Source organism: Vanessa cardui, chromosome 17 (genome assembly GCF_905220365.1).
Source record: "Vanessa cardui chromosome 17, ilVanCard2.1, whole genome shotgun sequence".
NCBI lineage: Eukaryota > Metazoa > Arthropoda > Insecta > Lepidoptera > Nymphalidae > Vanessa > Vanessa cardui.
The window spans coordinates 3382625-3401224 of NC_061139.1; the positions used below are offsets into that span (position 1 = coordinate 3382625).

At 32.0% G+C, this 18600-nt stretch overlaps 1 protein-coding gene across 1 annotated transcript in view; it reads right to left on the reverse strand.

Annotated features, from left to right (window-relative positions):
- Positions 1 to 18600, reverse strand: part of LOC124537094 (protein NDNF-like) — a 48823-nt gene that overhangs the window by 16509 nt on the left and 13714 nt on the right. The window contains exons 2-5 of the mRNA XM_047113811.1: positions 6744 to 6917; positions 4936 to 5048; positions 3693 to 3781; positions 3114 to 3232 (exon numbers count right to left, since the gene is read on the reverse strand). Coding sequence (XP_046969767.1) covers positions 3114 to 3232; positions 3693 to 3781; positions 4936 to 5048; positions 6744 to 6917 — 495 coding nt within the window. The remainder of the gene's footprint in view (positions 1 to 3113; positions 3233 to 3692; positions 3782 to 4935; positions 5049 to 6743; positions 6918 to 18600) is intronic.

Here is an 18600-nt window from a genome sequence, read left to right on the forward strand (position 1 = left end):
ACTTTTGTAATTGTATCAGCTGGGTATATTTAACTCATCTCAATAGACAATACGTTCTTTTCTTAATCCCTGGTGGTATTCATTAACATATTTCAACCAAATGGAAGGGAAAGAGGAAGTAATCTGCCTGTATAACAAACATACATATAGACAATGAAGAATGACGTTTATTTAAATGTTCTGTCAAATTTAATTCATTTAAAAAATATCCTAGTAGCTTCACAGTGTCGATTTCAATCTCAAATAAACCCGACTAAACTTAAACAAAAAACACATCAAAATTGATACAGCTGTTTCGTAGTTTAGAGACAAACAAGAGTACAGACGAAATGTGTATATATATGTTTGCTAACAATGACATTGGCACCATTATATTGGGCTGGAATTACAGCTGTAAATCATAAACCAAGAAAAATGTTACTATACTATGTATTATAGATACATATAAATAGGCAAAGGAAAAACAGTTCACAACCTTTTTCTTATTGGTAAACCACGCTGCCAGTATTATTATTAAAAAATAAAAGTAGAAAAAAAATTTAAACCATAAAATACTTTTTAAAATCTTCAATAATTATTGCGATTTAAATGACCACTGGGCAAGCATAATATTACACATACGACTTTCTTCATGATATAAATATATACTGTACTTTTTATAATCATTACATAGTATAAAACAAAGTCGTATCGCTGTCTATACCTGTATGGTTAGATCTTTAAAATTACGCAACGGATTTGGATGCAGTTTTTAAAAGATATAGTATTCGAGAGGAAGATTTTTATATATAACACATGGGCAATTTAGTAAAGAAACACTGATAATTTTAGAAGTTTCTATTATAATGTACTTGGTGGTAGGGTTTTGTGCAAGCCCGTCTAGGTAAGTACCATCCACTCATCAGTTATTCTACCGCCAAATAACAGTACTCAGTATTGTTGTGTTCCAGTTTGAAGGGTGAGTGAGCCAGTGTAACTACAGGCATAAGGGACATAACATCTTAGTTCACAAGGTTGGTGGCACATTGATGATGTAAGGAATAGTTAATATTTCTTACGCTAACCTATACCATAAAAATATATATATATATATATATATATATATATATATATAATGTCATATGATTACACACGTGCGAAGCCGGGGCGGATAGCTAGTTATTAATATCACCCAGATCCCGTTCAGTTAACAGTATATCGTACGTCGTCACCAATAATTCACAAAAACATTGCAACATACATTTTAAACCCGAGTCTATCGAGTCATATCTAACACCATACATGGCGTATCATAAATTGATCAATACTTGTTCTTGTGACGAACGGACGGACAACTTGGATTTATGGCCTGGGAGAGTTATGGTTAACGGTGCTATTCCACTTACGGGTTTTATACATTAAAATGTTTCTTTCCCGTTAAAATTATATCTCATATTAAGTGTTAATTATTACAGATATCATTTAAATCATTATTGTTGTTCAATTAACTATTGTGTAACTCTTGTGTCATGGAATATACTAGCAAGCAGCCTCGGCTTTGCATGTCTGTAATTTATTTTTAATTCTTTAAATTATTGTCATACATAAGGAGGCGATTGGTATAGTATTGCTATACAAAAAAAATACTATACTATTATTTATAATAATCCGATGCACTTCGCAATTTCACCCACTTTAAATTAAGACCAATAACGTGATAGTTTTGAAATTATTGTTATTGTGAATATTTTAATAGAAAAGATATATTATTTAATAAAATATGATATGGATAGAAAAAGACTTTACAATTTGTTTATAATAAGTATGAAATAAAACGGTAAGCAAGCTCTGTCTTTATATTATTCTCGTGTAAGTCTACGATACACAAAACCTATTACCAAAATATATAATAATATTCCCAAAATTCATATAATCGAGTTATTTAATTTTAAATCCATAAGATTCAATAATATAACATCAATGGGCGTATATGTTTGCCGTTTACGGACGCGTTCAGTAAATGTGTTTGAAATAATAATTTCGTTGCAAGGGTACTGTAAATTCAATGGAAACTTATCCATAATAAATTATTAATAAATGATAAGCCGTATTTGTTTTGTCTTTTCTTATTACAAATCCTGTTAAATGTCACTTCAAAAGTACTTGTTTATAATATATACCTGTTGACTTCCAGGCAGGATATATTAATTTAAAAAATTGTATTAACTAACATGACTGTACTTTTTTTTAAATGTTGAAAAAGAGTAACTACTGAGTTTCTTGCCGGTTCTTCTCGGTATCTACTTTCCGAGCCGGTGGTAGCTTCACTTAATTGTTATATGACGATTCAAAAGTGCTTGAAAAAGCCCACTTGAATAAAGTAGGTATATTTTGATTTTGATTTTTAATTGAGATGAAATATTAGTTTTATATAAAACCTCGCTGACACATAAATTCTTAAAAAGGTGACGTTTATTTTTATTTATATTATCTGTTTTTTTTTTCAATTTTATATTTCGAATTGTAAAGCTATGCCTTCTGAACAAACTTGGAACACAATCCTTACTATGAACGTAAACTTTTCAAACTATTAAACTGGGCACAGGCTACCATTGGAAGATATTTACTTCCTTGTTATATATGATACGATATTAATATTGATATTTTATATAATTACATTTCAACGAATTATTTTAACACAACATTGAAGAACATTAAATAAAAATAATTAACGATTGAAGTAAATTAGATAACTAAAACGTCATAAAAAATATTACTAAAGTAATTACAACAACAGCAACAGCCTGTAAATTTCCCACTGCTGGGCTAAGGTCTGTTCTCCCTTTGAGGAGAAGTTTGAGGATAACATATTCCACCACGCTATTATAATCCAATGCGGTCTGGTGGAATACAGGTGTGGCAGGATTTCTATGAAATTAGATACATGCAGGTTTCCTCACGATGCTTTCCTTCACCGCCGAGCACGAGATAAGTTATAAACATAAATTCAGCACATGAATATTCAGTGTTGCTTCCCTGGGTTTGAACCGGCAATCATCGGTTAAGATGCTCCCGTTCTAACCACTGGGCCATCTCGCCTCTTTAAAGTAATTATCATAACTCGCAAAACTTACCTAGGATCCCAATTAGCTGATAGTCTCCGTTTGGATTTAACTCGGAGGCGCATGCGCACGAGACGTGTAGCTTCGCCGCGCACGCTAACCGCCGCCGCGCCGCCTTTTGATGATGACAGCTGAAAACAAAAAAATATTATCTCAAAGAAAGTTCATCCTAGAATCGACTTTAGATCGTGAGAAATACAGATCAATAATGTTTGATGGATGTATGAACATATTCTAACTAGACTGCGCCATATTGAATTTAGTGTGACGTCACAAATCAAATATAACACAGCTCAATTATAGCAGAGACAACATCAAGTTTCTAACGACTTTCTATCGACACCTTAATCAATCCTCCATTTTATTTTTGGAAACAAACAGTACAAAGTACATTTAAAATCTATGTTAGGTTGTTAAGATAAGTGAGAACATATGAACAAACATACATACTCAGCTTGAAAAAATCATACAGCCTCTAATGTCACTTATAAATAGCTTAATTTATAAAAAACAGTTTCTTTTTGTTTGAGTATATGCAGTACTATATTATATGCTCAGTTTATGTATATAAAAGATAAAAGATAAAATTACCTGTAACACATATCTATCTTGTTTAGATATTAGAAATCTTATGGTGTACATCTCGCTGCCACCGTGTTCTTGAATTAGTGTTAATTGTGCTGCGAATTATAAAGATATCTTAAAAATGTATTCTGTTAAACTTCAACAACAGCCTGTAAATTCCCACTGCTGGGCTAAAGGCCTCCTCTCCCTTTGAGGAGAAGGTTTGGAACATATTCCACCACGCTGTTCCAATGCGGGTTGGCGGAATACACATGTGGCAGAATTTCTATGAAATTTGTCGCATGCAGGTTTCCTCACGATGTGTTCCTGCACCGCTGAGCGCGAAATGAATTATAAAGACAAATTAAACACATGAATCAGCGGTGCTTGCCTGGGTTTGAACCCGCAATCATTGGTTAAGATGCACGCGTTCTAACCACTGGGCCATCTCAGCTCTCTGTTAAACTTATCTAAGTCATATAAATTGTTTGGACCGCAAATATCTTTTGCAGAAGAATCTATACAAAGGGAAAGCTTGGTATCTCGTCATATAAGTCAATTTTCATTAATTAATCGTCACTAATTGGATGTAATTAAATATAAACTTGTTGACAAAGTACTTCATGTAATATAAATTAATGTATGTAAAGCTGCTATCGATTTCGAATATATTCTACAACGAAGATCTGGGAAGAAGAAATATTTAGTCTTTTTTAGAAGTTTTCTTTGTAATGTTGGTAAGCGGATTGCAAATGGGAAACCCCATATTAATTCACAAGGTCACCTCTGATAGACTTGGGATCAAGATTAAACGTGCCCTACATCGCCAATGCGCCACCAACATTGTGCCAATAATTAAGCTGTTGCACATTAAATGAAATTAAGTTATTTACAATGCAAGAATACAATTAAATTATTAATTATCCAACATTATTTGATCATTCATTCCGTCTTGTGATAAATCTCTGCGTTATCTATGCATATAATAAATTTAAAGTGCCTTTTTGTAATATTAATATAACATTTCTTTTTCAATTTGTCTGTCTGTCTGTTTGTTTTGTCCGGCTAATCTCTGGAACGACTGGACCGATTCTAACGGACTTTTCACGGGCAGATAGCTGATGTAATAAGCAGTACTACATCAGCTATCTGGTACAACAATAACGTTTGTGTTAAACACGTGTGAAGTCGTGTGCACAGCTAGTTTAAGATAATAGTATAAATTTCCAGAAACTTCCATCGAATATTGAATATTTAATATTCTACTTACAGTCGCTACTGCCAGCTGGTCCACGGTAGAACGTCCAATGTAGATGTCGGGAACACGGACTCACTGTGATATATACAACCGTCTGTGATATCAGCGATGTGTTCAATTCAAGACTGAAACAAAATTATATACTATCATTCTCACACTAATTTACGCCCTGTACTTGTGAACTGAGACCTAGTTATGTGCATAAAATACCACTGAATAAATAGGCCATCCCATAGCTATACACTGGAGTTTAATTTGCACCCTTTATTGTGTACTGGGGTCTAGTTATAATGCCCAAATAGGTTAGCCCATCTATTCTAATATTATAAGTGTGAAAGTAACTTTGTCTGTCTGAATGTCGCTCTACAACTGCCAAACCAAGGAGCCGAATTTGACGAAATTTGCTATGAAGCAAACTTGAACTCTAAGGAAGGACATAGCACAAAGGCTACTTCTTTGCCTAATACATGATAACTACCCCCTAAAATGCGAACGAAGCCACGGGCAACAGCTGGTAATACACGTCCCAATCACCCTTACAAACGGGACACAGCAATATTGTTGTTTGGAGCCAGACTATCTGATGAGTCATCCAGTTATCATATATTCGCATAAGCAAAAATAGTGCAGATTTATGTAATGTAATCTTTATCTTTATGTAATCCCGCCTGGGTACTACCGCTAGTAGTAGTCAATATTGTTGTGTTCCGGCTTAAAGGATGAGTAAGCCAGTGTAACTATAAGCACAAGGAACATAACATCTTAGATGCCAAGGTAATGTAAACATTTATTGTATGTAATATTATAGTACGGAAAATTTTATTAAAAAAGAAAATTGATTGAACCAATATAACTATTTCATATAAATTCAAATCAAAGATATTTTTAGATCAAATATACTTTTACGAAAACTTTTGAACGCTAACGAAGAACAGATTGAAAGTTAGAAATTACTTTTTAAAAAAAGTGTAAAAAGAATTCATACAACTAGAAAATTTTCCACGAGATCCAGCGATCGTTACATATTTATTTCTTCTGACGGAGTAATATACTTTACTTTAATGAAATTATTTTTAATAAGATATTTATGACTCCTGAGTGCATCTCAATTATTTGCGGATCTTATTAAAAATGCGTAGGTACGTTTACCACGAGACCACATAGCTTAACATTATAAATATTTTATGTGAATTTAAATAATATTGGAGATATTAATATATCTCCAAAGCAAATTGTATGTATATTACGAATATCAGACTACTGATATTCGTAATATACACATCGTTTGAAGACTTAGTTAAATATCTCTGATCTATGAGAGATTTGCATCAATTAGATACAATTTGTGAAATGTTGACGTGCTTTTGACAGTAGATAAATTCTGCAGCATTATTCTGAATAAGCTCACTATATCGTATCTCACTTTAACATGTAATTCAAATTAATGAACATAAAAAAAAATATAAAACCGACTCAAATACGTGAACACAAAAAATAAAATAATCGTTCAAATTGTTTTATAATCGGCGGAGATATTGCGTATAAAAAATTTCATCCCCAATTTTCAACCCTTGGGGGTTGTTTTTTTTATTATTAAATTTAAATGGGACCACCCTTGAGGTATTATTATTATATTATTAGTATTACCTATACGCCGAAAAGTTAAGTTAGGAGTTATCGCGTAACAAACACAGAAAAAAAACATACGGGTCGAATTGAGAACCTCCTCCGTTTTTTGAAGTCGGTTGACAAAAGCTATATTAGATGAAAGTCATTGCTATTCTAGAAAATGTCATAAAAATATGAAAATCGTGTCTCACTTTCGACTTTCCCCTTCTTCCAGTCTGTATAAAGTTTGATTGTCCATCGGCAACCATTCCACTGAAACTCTGGATATAGGCCGGGTGACCAGCACGCTCGGTGCTGCGAAGCCTGCACCAGCTGCATTGACGATGACGAGGACAGCTATCCTGACAGTGAAGTTGTCTAAGTTTCTGTAAACAGTTACAAATAAATTTTATAGAACATTCTGGTGATAATGATCATTATTGTGATGATTATGATTATCTAAAATCTCATACTAAAATACGCAGCAACAACAACAACAACAACAACCCTGTAAATTTCCCACTGCTGGGGTAAGGCCTCCTCTCCCTTGGAGAAGGTTTGGAACATATTCTAAAATACGCGTTCGTCGTTTAATCTTTCATTGAAATTGTTAACGTCATTTTCGGAAATAAATTTAAAAAAAGAACTTATAGGCATTTTGAATTGTCATCTTTGTTTTACAGAGGAAAAAAAATGGACGAGTCGAACTCTAGAAAGGGTTCCGTAGCACCGGAGATTAGACACTGATCTAACAACAAATTTAAGGTTTTGGGATTTTTTTTTCCATTGAAGCTACTTTATTTTATAATATGTAGCGTATAAATATAGGTTATATTTACATTGATTATTTATTTAATTTCTTCTTTTCATTTTCTTAAACACAATTTTCAGCAGAGATAGATTTTGTGTAGGTATTCATATGAATAAGGTAAAGGTATGTAATTGGGTCTGTATAAAATAAGATATTTTAGCTGTGACGTGAAACATCTTTTGACCTAAGCGGTAAGACCATCTCCAACGCCGTGACGGCAAACAACGTGACGCTCTCCTATGACGTCACGCTGTCTTCACTGTCACCTTTGTATAAGCGTGATGCGTATGTTTCGCTAGATTTATTATTATAATAAATAGAAAATTTGGTTACTTCATTATAGAAAATTTAGTTACTTAATTAACATTTAATACTCTAACCTAAGCATTAATTTTAGATGTTTTACATCTGGTCATTCTGTGACAGCCTCATATTTTTAAATTTCGAATTTATCAAGCAGTTATTCAACACGTACTCTTCTCCAAAATAAAAATAGGAATTCTTTTTTTTTAAAAAAAAAAGTCTCATGTTTAATAACATTATACTATATATTTTACTATAGGTACTTTAAAAATAAACAAGTCAAGATCCATCAATTGGTATTGAAAACGTAACCTATTTAGAATCCATTTGTAAAGGTTATTTGGGTCCATAAAACTGTGTTTATTATCGATAATACGACTTCGATTCGCCTGTCTCAATCCATTCGCTATTATTTCAGATCGATTCGTGAAATGCTATGAAAATCTACATTTATTTTGGATAATGATCACTTTTTATTCGATTACTGCCCTTATTCGGAAATCGATTTGTTAAGGTCAAAAGTTATGGTCCGTAATGTACTAATGCGCGGTACTCGATAGCAATAAAAGTATTTTATGTGCCAATATGCATAGGCGATTTGTGTTTTACTATATCTTTTTTTTATTTTGAATTATATAACTGTTATGGCGATCAATAACAACCTCTATTTGCGAGCTATATAGATATATATCATATATATTTGACATTGCACTATTAATTGATTAAGCAAAATCCCAAATTAGACTAGTATTTTTAGCTTCCCAATTGGCATGTAATTGGGGTATTTCTTTGTTGAGGATAAATCAAAATCAAAATTTGTCAAAATCTTCTGAAAAAGGATTTTGTCAAAAGGTCGTATAAAAACTGACAAACAGATTCTATGTAAAAGATTGCTTAAAGAAATCAAATTTATGTATTTAAAATCTACGTAACTGATTGTCTAGCTAGCATCCATATTCTGGACTAACGGTAGCCTTAAACTTTTAAAGCGATCACAAGAACCTAACCTATTTGAACAAATACAATTTTGTATCATTTTTTCCTGCAATTGGATTGTCCTTAGACGTTATATTTCTGTAAACTTCTCTGAACTTACATCCGATGTACAAGTTACAAGATATAATTCTTCCAAAGGAATTGTAACCATCTTCTACTATTTTACTATGGAGAATTATGACTACGAAATTTAATAGTAAAATATATAATAGCCTAATTGTTCTTACCATTTAAATATAAAATTATACAAATTCCTAGACTGTTATCTATATCATGTCAGAACACTTACACAATAAGGTTGCTTTGTAAGTTTATTGAATACAAATTAAAAAACATCGTCAAATGGTCTCATAAAAAAAAATTAGATGTAACAATGATTCAGCAGATGAATCTAAGAATATATAAATATCTTTCAAAACAAATTGACGAGGGTTAGACGTTGGGTCACTCCCTTTTACTTCATAGATTATCAAATAACATTCGATTTCTAATGATTTCAAATGTAACGGTACCTTTAACGAAAAATCATAGCGTCACGTACAGTCAGAGTAAGAAAACCTTCGTCAGTTTTCAAATTAATTCCTTTATCAAGTCTTAAACTCTTACTACCTTTTAAATCTAAGCATTAAATCATTGCGACGCAATATTTCCTTCTCAATCGGTAAAGCAGATTATCGCTCATACTGAGCACGCGAAAATGGACCTTAAGGTGACGAACCTTTTCTTATCCCGACTGTACAATACTATTATGTTCACGACAGGAAGGGTTTTTTGTAAAGCCTACTTAAAAAACTACTAAACCAATATGTATAACATGGCAGAAGATGCAGCACGTTTGGAGTAAGTAAGGTCTATAAACGTATAAAATTTATACATTAGTATATTTTTATAATATTAAACACTCAATATTTTTTCCTTAGTTTTGTTGTTGTGATTTTTTTTTGTAATATTCTAGTCTACGTCTACTTCTGTTTATGTTTTTGCGATAATATTTGGATATTTCCTAATGGTATAAGTAGGATCGTCGTGAGGGTAAGTGGTCACCACCACCCATAGACATTAGCACTGTAAGAAATATTAACCATTCCTTATATTACCATGAGCTGAGATGGCCCAGTGGTTAGAACGCGTGGATCTTGACCGAGATTTCGGGTTCAAGCGCAGGCAAGCACCACTATGTATATGTGCTTAATTTATGTAATTCATCTCGTGCTCGGCGGTGAAGGAAAACATCGTGAGGAAACCAAGCATGTGTCTAATTTCATCGAAATTCGGCCACATGTGCATTCCACCAACCCGCATTGGTGTTACTCGTTAATGAAAGAGGAAGCCTTAGCCCAGCAGTGGGTAATTTACAGGCTGTTACTTTTTTACATTACCATTGCGCCACCAACCTATAATAGACGTTGTGCTTTGTGATTGTTGTTTGCACTATACACTGAAGTCTTACCACCCAAATGAGTACATATATAACGATATTACAGTACTAAAAATATATTTTTACACATAGGCACGTGCATATAGAGAACAAGCGATATTTAAACAACAATATAATTTTTATTATACATTTTGTTTTACTTGAAAATTCCCACCATAAACACTAGCAGAGTTCAATGAGCTCATATGGCAAAATGACCATAAATCCGTACTCGTACCACAACACGTCATTGTTTCACGTTCCAAAAGAAATAAACAGCGAAAAATGTTTACACTAAAATCGCCCGTATAGTTTCGGCGCAAAAACTATAATGGCGTTACGATTTTTGACAGGAGGTCCATTACCGTAAGCCGATCTTGACCATACTCTATAAATCTCGGAGTAGTTGTGTGTAGTAAATTTCACGATGATTTATTGTTTCCATTAGCTTTGCTTTTTTTTTCGTCCGGTTCATGCGCGAGCGCATTTTTTTAAGCGATAGTTGCGTTTCCGATGATTTAATGATTTTATCTTATAAGGAAAGAATAGTAAAGTAGTAATTAATATAATAATAGAAAATAAATTTTCTATGAATTTTTGTACGTGCAATATTGGATAATAAATAATATGTAAATAAATATATAAGACATAAGAAAGAAGATATGGGAACAAATAAGTAGTGCAAAATATAAAAAAAATATATGTTTCTTTTTAAAAGGAAAAATAAAGTATCAAATATGCCTGCTGATGTCCCAGTGTTGGAGTATGGCCTCCTCTCCTTTTTGAGGAGAAGATTTGGAGCTTATTCCATCATGTTGCTCCAACGCGAGTTGCTGTATGCAAAAATGGTTATTTTTTCATATTAGACGCCGAGCATGAGATGAGTTACAAACACAAATTAAGCGCACAAAGATTCAGTTTTGTTTGCCTGGGTTGAGTTAAGATGCACGCGTTTTAGCCACTGGACAATCTTTGATTATCAGAAGGTTACTTTTATTAAGCTTCAGCAATAATGTGGTTTCATGCATATATAAGATATGCATGAAACCACATTATTGCTTTATAAAAGTGAAAAGTAAAGTAACAGCCTGTAAATTACCCACTGCTGGGATAAGGCCTCCTATTCTATTAAGGAGAGGGTTTGGAACATCCACCACGCTGTTCAAATACGGGTGGGTGGAATGCACATGTGGCAGAATTTCGATGAAATTAGACACAAATTAAGCACATATATATAGTAATGCTTGCCTGCGTTTGAAACCGCAATCATCGGTTAAGATGCACGCGTTCTAACCACTGGTCCATCTCAGCTCTATGTATTTAATATAATATATTTAATATTCTTTATAACCACGTGGATATAAATGCGCAAGGAAAATCCCCTTCTCAATTGGACTCATATCATATTAAGATCAACTTATCACTCATCCACTTGGATTCATAATAAGTCATTATAAGTAATATTGATTGTACAATACAACTTCCATACGTCACGAAATAATCTATTGAGTTATTAATACCGCTTTTAATTTGATGTTTAACATTGATCATGATAAAATACAAAACCGTGTGATACGGGAATAGCCGATTTGATAAATGGCGTGCGTTCGGCTACTTAATGTTCTGGATTTAAATCCACACCCACTCATTACAAGCGCCAGATTTGGCGCTTACTGACAGTTACATCTCGGACGAAAATCAGAACTAATAGTCACATATAGAACGATATATTTTACTGCTAGTAGTCCCCAGCTTTGCTCGCGTTTTAGGATGTTGTCATGTGTCAGGCAAAAAAAGTAGCACATGTATATTGGAGTTCAAGTTTGCAACATGTTAAATTTCATCAAATTCAGTTCAACGGTTTGGTCGTGAAAGAGTGACAAACAAACATAGATACTTTCACATTTATAATATTAATATACATATATAAGAAACTCTGTATCATTTCGTAATTTTATTTTACAATCGGCTTATTAAATTTAATTTGCCGAGCATGATATTCCAAGATATAATAGTTTTTAAAAAGTTAACGATATTGAATATCCTATACAAAACCATATCACTGAAATTACTACTGTGATGTTAAATTAAAAGAGAAGAATGAGACTACTAGGCAGAGTCCTTCTAAAGAAATTGTCACGCGTGAATTTAGATAACTGGTACTTATATGCTCAATTAAAAACCACAAAATCTTTGACCTTTTAGCCTCATATCGGTCAAGCTGTTTTGGCATTCTATCAGATTAATGCACTGGGATACCAGATCGTGTATCTGTGTTTGTGCTCTATAATATATCCCAAAAAATTGGCCATCACTTGGCCTATCGAGACCGAAATTCACCTTATTCATCGCTCATACACCCACGTACCAATATTCTTCTAAATATCTAGCAAGCACTAATACCAAACTAACCATACTATTTAAAATGTTATACGACCCATCCTTCTAATTACACTCGTGTTACGCTGGAATCTATTAATTATTTATCAGAAAGATAATAAAAACGGAAACATCGTAAAATATATGAGTTATTTGGTAACAAAAAGTAACGTAAATCTCTCCAAATGAAGTAGGTTGTTTTCGTAAAGGAAAACAAACAAAATGGCCTGTCATTCACAAGCGGTCGTATACGCAGTGAGAAATATCGGTAATATTTTTTTTTTATGAACGCTCGTAATAATTACCACGTAAGGTATTACCTCGGTAATAAAAAATAAACTCGTTGTTACGGTAATAAGTTATTAACGCGAAGGATCAATAGAAAAACTTGCATTCTAAAGCCTTAAATAGTTTTTCATAAAAACACTCGTTTTTATTTCTTTAAAAAAAAAAATTCCTGGATTTTTACGAAATTAATCTTTAAATGGATTTGGGATATATACAACAATGGTTGATATAACGGCAGATATACATAGTTTTCATTTGATTGAATCGTCATCCTACTGCCCTTATCCCAATTTACTTGGGGTCGGCGCAGCATGTCTACTTCCATACTTCCCTATCTGACGTCATCTCACGTAACATTCTTTTCAGCCATATCATCTTCCACACAATCCATCGATCGATTTATTGGCCGTTCCTATAAATCCATCCACGTTCAAGATCAAGACCCGTACAATATGTTCCTTACGTGATTAAATGTTAACAAAAAATATATAAAATTAAAGCTGAGATGGCCCAGTAGCTAGAACGCTTGCATCTTAACCGATGATTGCGGGTTCAAACCCAGGCAAGCACCACTATATATATGTGCTTAATTTGTGCTTATAAGTCATCTCGTGACGAAATCTGCATGTGTCTAATTTAATCTAATCATCGAAATTCTACTACATGTGTATTCCACCATCCCGCATTGGAACAGCGTGATGGAATATGTTCCAAACCCTCTCCTTAATGGAAGAGGAGGCCCAGCAGTGGGAAATTTAGAGTTACTTTACTTACTTTTTTACTATATAAAATTTAATTTACAAATTAATTATTAGTTAAATACTTTCGCAATCTAATCTCGAACGAATGGTAAATTGTTCCATATTTCAATGGCCAATTAAAAACGTGAGTTTGAGTTCGTATTGCAATAACTATTATACAAATCGTATGCATAAATGCGGAGTACATTTTGTTCAAAATCAAGATAAACTTTATTCAAGTAGCCTTTTACAAGCACTTTTGAATCGTCATTTAACAATTAAGCTACCACCGGTTCGGAAAGTAAATTCTACCGAGAAGAACCGGCAAGAAAGTCAGTAGTTACTCTTTTTTAACATTTAAAAATACAGTCATATTAGTTGAATACAATTATATATATATATGAAATGTATCCTGCCTGGAAGTCCTGTTTTATCATCTATAAAATATTTTATCAAATAATATGCCTTTTTTACCAATGTATTTTTTACAAACGATTTGAATTTACGAAACGGCAATGTTAAAAACGTCCGACCTAGTTGCTTAAATATCTACGAGTGTGTTAACTGCATCGTTTTATGCTTATGATTAATGATTTTATTTGTTATTTCTAGATCTGAGGGTCACTGACACTGTGCCAAGACTGGCTTGTTGTTCATTCATGTTAGCCTAGGTTAGTTTTTGAATGTGTATTAGACAAACATATTTGTCTGCTAAAATTATAGCATCTTAGATATGACTGTCGGCGTATTAGTAAATAATAGAAAAATAATATTTTAGTCGTATATATTTACCCCCATCGGATTAATAGAGAAAGGGAATAGAATTTGCACATGTGCACTGTGCTCATTCTGCATAGGTAATTCGATAAGAAGGTAAATAGAACTATTGGATTCATTATTCATACACACATATACTCACATTCATAAAACTACATCACACTTGGCTCAGTTATATTTTATTTGTTCTCTTTAATCTTATTATATTAAAAGTTTCTTTAGTTTTAGTTCTTTAGTTGCTCATATAAAACATTATTATTAAGAGTGGCTCCCTCTGATACGAGTATGTATTATGCTTACTAGAGATACTTAACCTTAAATGTGCTATGTGTCCTAAAGATTAAAGAATAAAAAAGAGTCTTTCGGCAAAAAGCAACCAATCATATTGATATAAACAATAACAAAGAACGATTCTTTGCAAAAAAAGTTAATTTAAAAGATCAAATATATTATTTATAAACCAAAAAAAAACCGCAAAAGACATGTCACTCCAAGACCATAAATTATTCCATTAAGAGAACTGTACCCGAAAATCAGTTGCTATGTGTGAAAACTGAAGCAAATATATCAATAACTGTCACAGAGGAGTAAAAATCACTATAAATAAGCGGTCTGCCCGTCAGTCTGCTACGCTTTTGTATTTCTGTCTGTGTTTTGATGTATTTTACTTAATGTCCGGGGATTTCGTGATGTCTGGATATATATAGATTCAGGGATTAACACGCTAAACTGAATGTAACACAGTCTCGGCTTATTTACGTTTATTTAATTTGCAAAGAAAAACTCATTTCGAATTCCGCTAATTGTACAGTCATGACGAAAATTAAATTGTACTGCTTCGTACGAAAAGCTTTGTTCATATTTTTATGTTTATAATTTTAGAAACTATTTGTAATTCGCTGAAGTGTTTAATGGTTCGTGACCATATACACACAAACATCATATATATATAAACTAGCGACCAGCTCCAGCTATAACATAACGAATAATTTTTAATTAATATAACGATACGATACAAAGGGTACTGGTATTTATCGTTATATTATGACTAAATTACATAAAAATCATTATAAACTATAGCCTATGTGTTATTCCGATGTATAACCTATATAACTGTAAAATATCATCCAAATCTGTTCAGTTTTTTCGTGAAAGAGTAACAAACATACATGCATCCTCACAGATTTTAATGTTATGCTTAAAACGTGTTACTTCCTAAAATGTTATTAGATTAATTTATTATGTTTATTAAAGAGTATAGGACTGGCACTTAAGTTTAATAACTATCTCATAAAATTCCAGATTCTGAGGTACAAAGTTCCAACCCAAGGTTAGAATAATAGAGAATTATCAAATTTATCAGTACAGAATTTTTCAGTAGCAACCGGGAGGATGATCATCTACACATAAACTTTTTCAATCTTGTTGATACCAATATTTTGGATACAATAATAACTATGTCTATTACTTCTTCAAAATCAAACCGCTGAGCCGATTTTGATGAAATTTGGTTTTGAGATAATTTCCATTATGAGGGACAAAATGGGGGTATAACGGTTAGTATGGTATAGGCAAAGCTTCATAAATTTCGCGGGGTTAAATCAGGTTTAGCTAGTTTAATATATTTATTGTTTTGTTGACGAAGGCTCTTCATCAATATCAATACTCAAGGTGTTGTAATGATAACAATATCTTTCAGCGTTCTATCTGTATATTATATTTTATAATATGCGTCTTGCATAGGGATGTCATAGATACTTAAAAGTAGATTATTATCGATTTTCAAAAATATCGATATCGAGTGAAGTAATTAATAGTGAAAGCAAAATCTTGTTTTATTATTTTTCAGTTACAATGAAATGCAGAATGCACATTATATGTATTGAAATAAATTGATTATGTTATGAAGGGCTAGCAATAATAATATTTTGAAATTAATTTGTAACAGTTTATATAAACAAAACGTTTCTTAAACAACTGTATAATGAATTGAAATAAGGATGCCTTTCATAAAGATTTATTAAATATGTAACAAATATAATTTAAAATTATAATCATTTAAACCATAATTAATAAAAAAATCATATAAAATTATTAGTATTAGGTAAAAGGAATAAATTGTAAGTATGTGTAAACGTTACAAATTATTACAAAACTTAGTATATCAATAAGTCTATCATAAAATTTCATTTTTAATTTCGAATTTTGCTATCTAAATAATTCATTCAATTCAATCATAACTCTTTCGAAATAATCATTTTAAAAACTTTTCAAACAAGTTTAACATTTTATAATAATATCGTCACATTTATAATTAAATATAGACTTTATTAACATAGCCATAAATATTAAGTTCCATTAAACGTAAACTGTGACAAAGTACTCTCAATTCATTGAATTTACTGACCGATTAACCATCCTAATAATAAAATAACGATTGTGAATGTACAATTCACTCGTTCAACTTACTTTACTGGTGTTAATTCTACTAATATTTTTTGATCACGTTTATAAAGCATTCTTGATTTTATTTCGACCCAAAAATAAAACTGAGCTTAATCATAACTGAGGGTTAATTCCACTTATTTATATCTTCTATGCTTCAGACTATTGAGTCTGTTGGGCTAGAGAAGTATGTTGAACAAGTAAATAGTTTATATAGGATTATTAAATTTAAAGGAGTTTTCACTCGTTATTTTGTTATTACTAGGGGTTAAATAATCAGTAAAATCAATGAATTGACAGTTCATTGTATGATTTTAAGTTTTAAGGCATTCGATCTTTATGACTATACTAATAAAGTCTATTATTGAATTGAATTATTGAACCGCAGTTGGGTCACTGTGTTTGTACGGTTAAATTATAATTTGTTAGAAGAATTGGCGAGTTAATATCAATTTTTTTTTTATTTTCAGAAAAGGAAGCTCCCTCTTCATTGACGGGTTAATACTGAAGACCCAACTTCAAGTAAACTGGAATATCAAATCAATCAGCTAGAATTTATTTAGTAATGTATAGGTTTTCAATACAGGAATGACTTTTGGTAATATTTATATTATTTATCTAGTATAAAAAGTAACCTATAAGACATTTCAGAAAACTGTGGCACGTTTCATTCACACCTGTTCATCCGTTCTGTTATAATAGCTATAAACATATAATCATCCAAACTTTCATAGCCAAGCCAAATTACAACCAACTTAACATCGAACTACAGGATATTCAAACATATATGTGTATGTATTAATAATCTCAAATCAACTCATAATAATCACACTGAATACATACATGGAACTGTTACTAATCATTGGCGACATTAAAACGCAACGTCAAACCCGCATATGAAAACAAAATGACGATTTAATCGTTTATAAATACATTCGTCTGCGACAACCCTAACTTAGCTACAGGATGTTACTTTAGAAATCCTTTAATCACAGTGAATTTAGTTTATTTACATCATACGTTCAACAGCTTTGAAACGCACCCGTATAGGCTTTTATTTATGCGATATTTGTTTTCACGATTCTCGTTCCAGAACGTGCCTCGACAGAGATCTTTACTTTGTTACAAAATATTTTCGTATGAATTTAGTTCGGTTAATTGGTTATTGGATGTGTTTAATTGAAATTAAATTTGGTAATTGCGTCGATACGATTATTTACATATGTGAGTGGTTTGTTTTTTTTTTTGTTTTATTATTTATTTTATATTTTGTAGAATTAGCTTCGATTGTTTTTAATACTAGCAACCCAACCCGGTTTCGCTCGGGTGCAATAAAACAACAAACAACAACAGCCTGTAAATTCCCACTGCTGGGCTAAAGGCCTCCTCTTCTTTTAAGGAGAAGGTTTAGAACATATTCCACCACGCTGTTCCGATGCGGGTTGGTAGAAATTTATCACATGCAGGTTTCCTCGCGATGTTTTCCTTCACCGCTGAGCACGAGATGAATTATAAAGACAAATTAAACACATATATATATATATATATAATGGTGCTTGCCTGGGTTTGAACCCGCAATCATTAGTTAAGATGCACGCGTTCTAACCACTGGGCAATCTCTGCTCGTGATACTAAATTATGTAGTATTTGTTTATTTATGACATTACATTAGAAACTTCTAAAATGATCAGTGTTTCTTTTCTATGTTTTCCATGTATCATAAAATATATTGCGATAAGTGACATCGTTTTATACTATGTTATGAATATGATGATTCGTGATTTGATAATCATTTTACTAATATGTTTATTATATGTATTCATTTTTTTTATATTTTATAAATATACTGTTTTTTTTTAAATTAAATGGCACAAATATATTAATCCAAGTAACATCGGAAATGCGACCCAAAA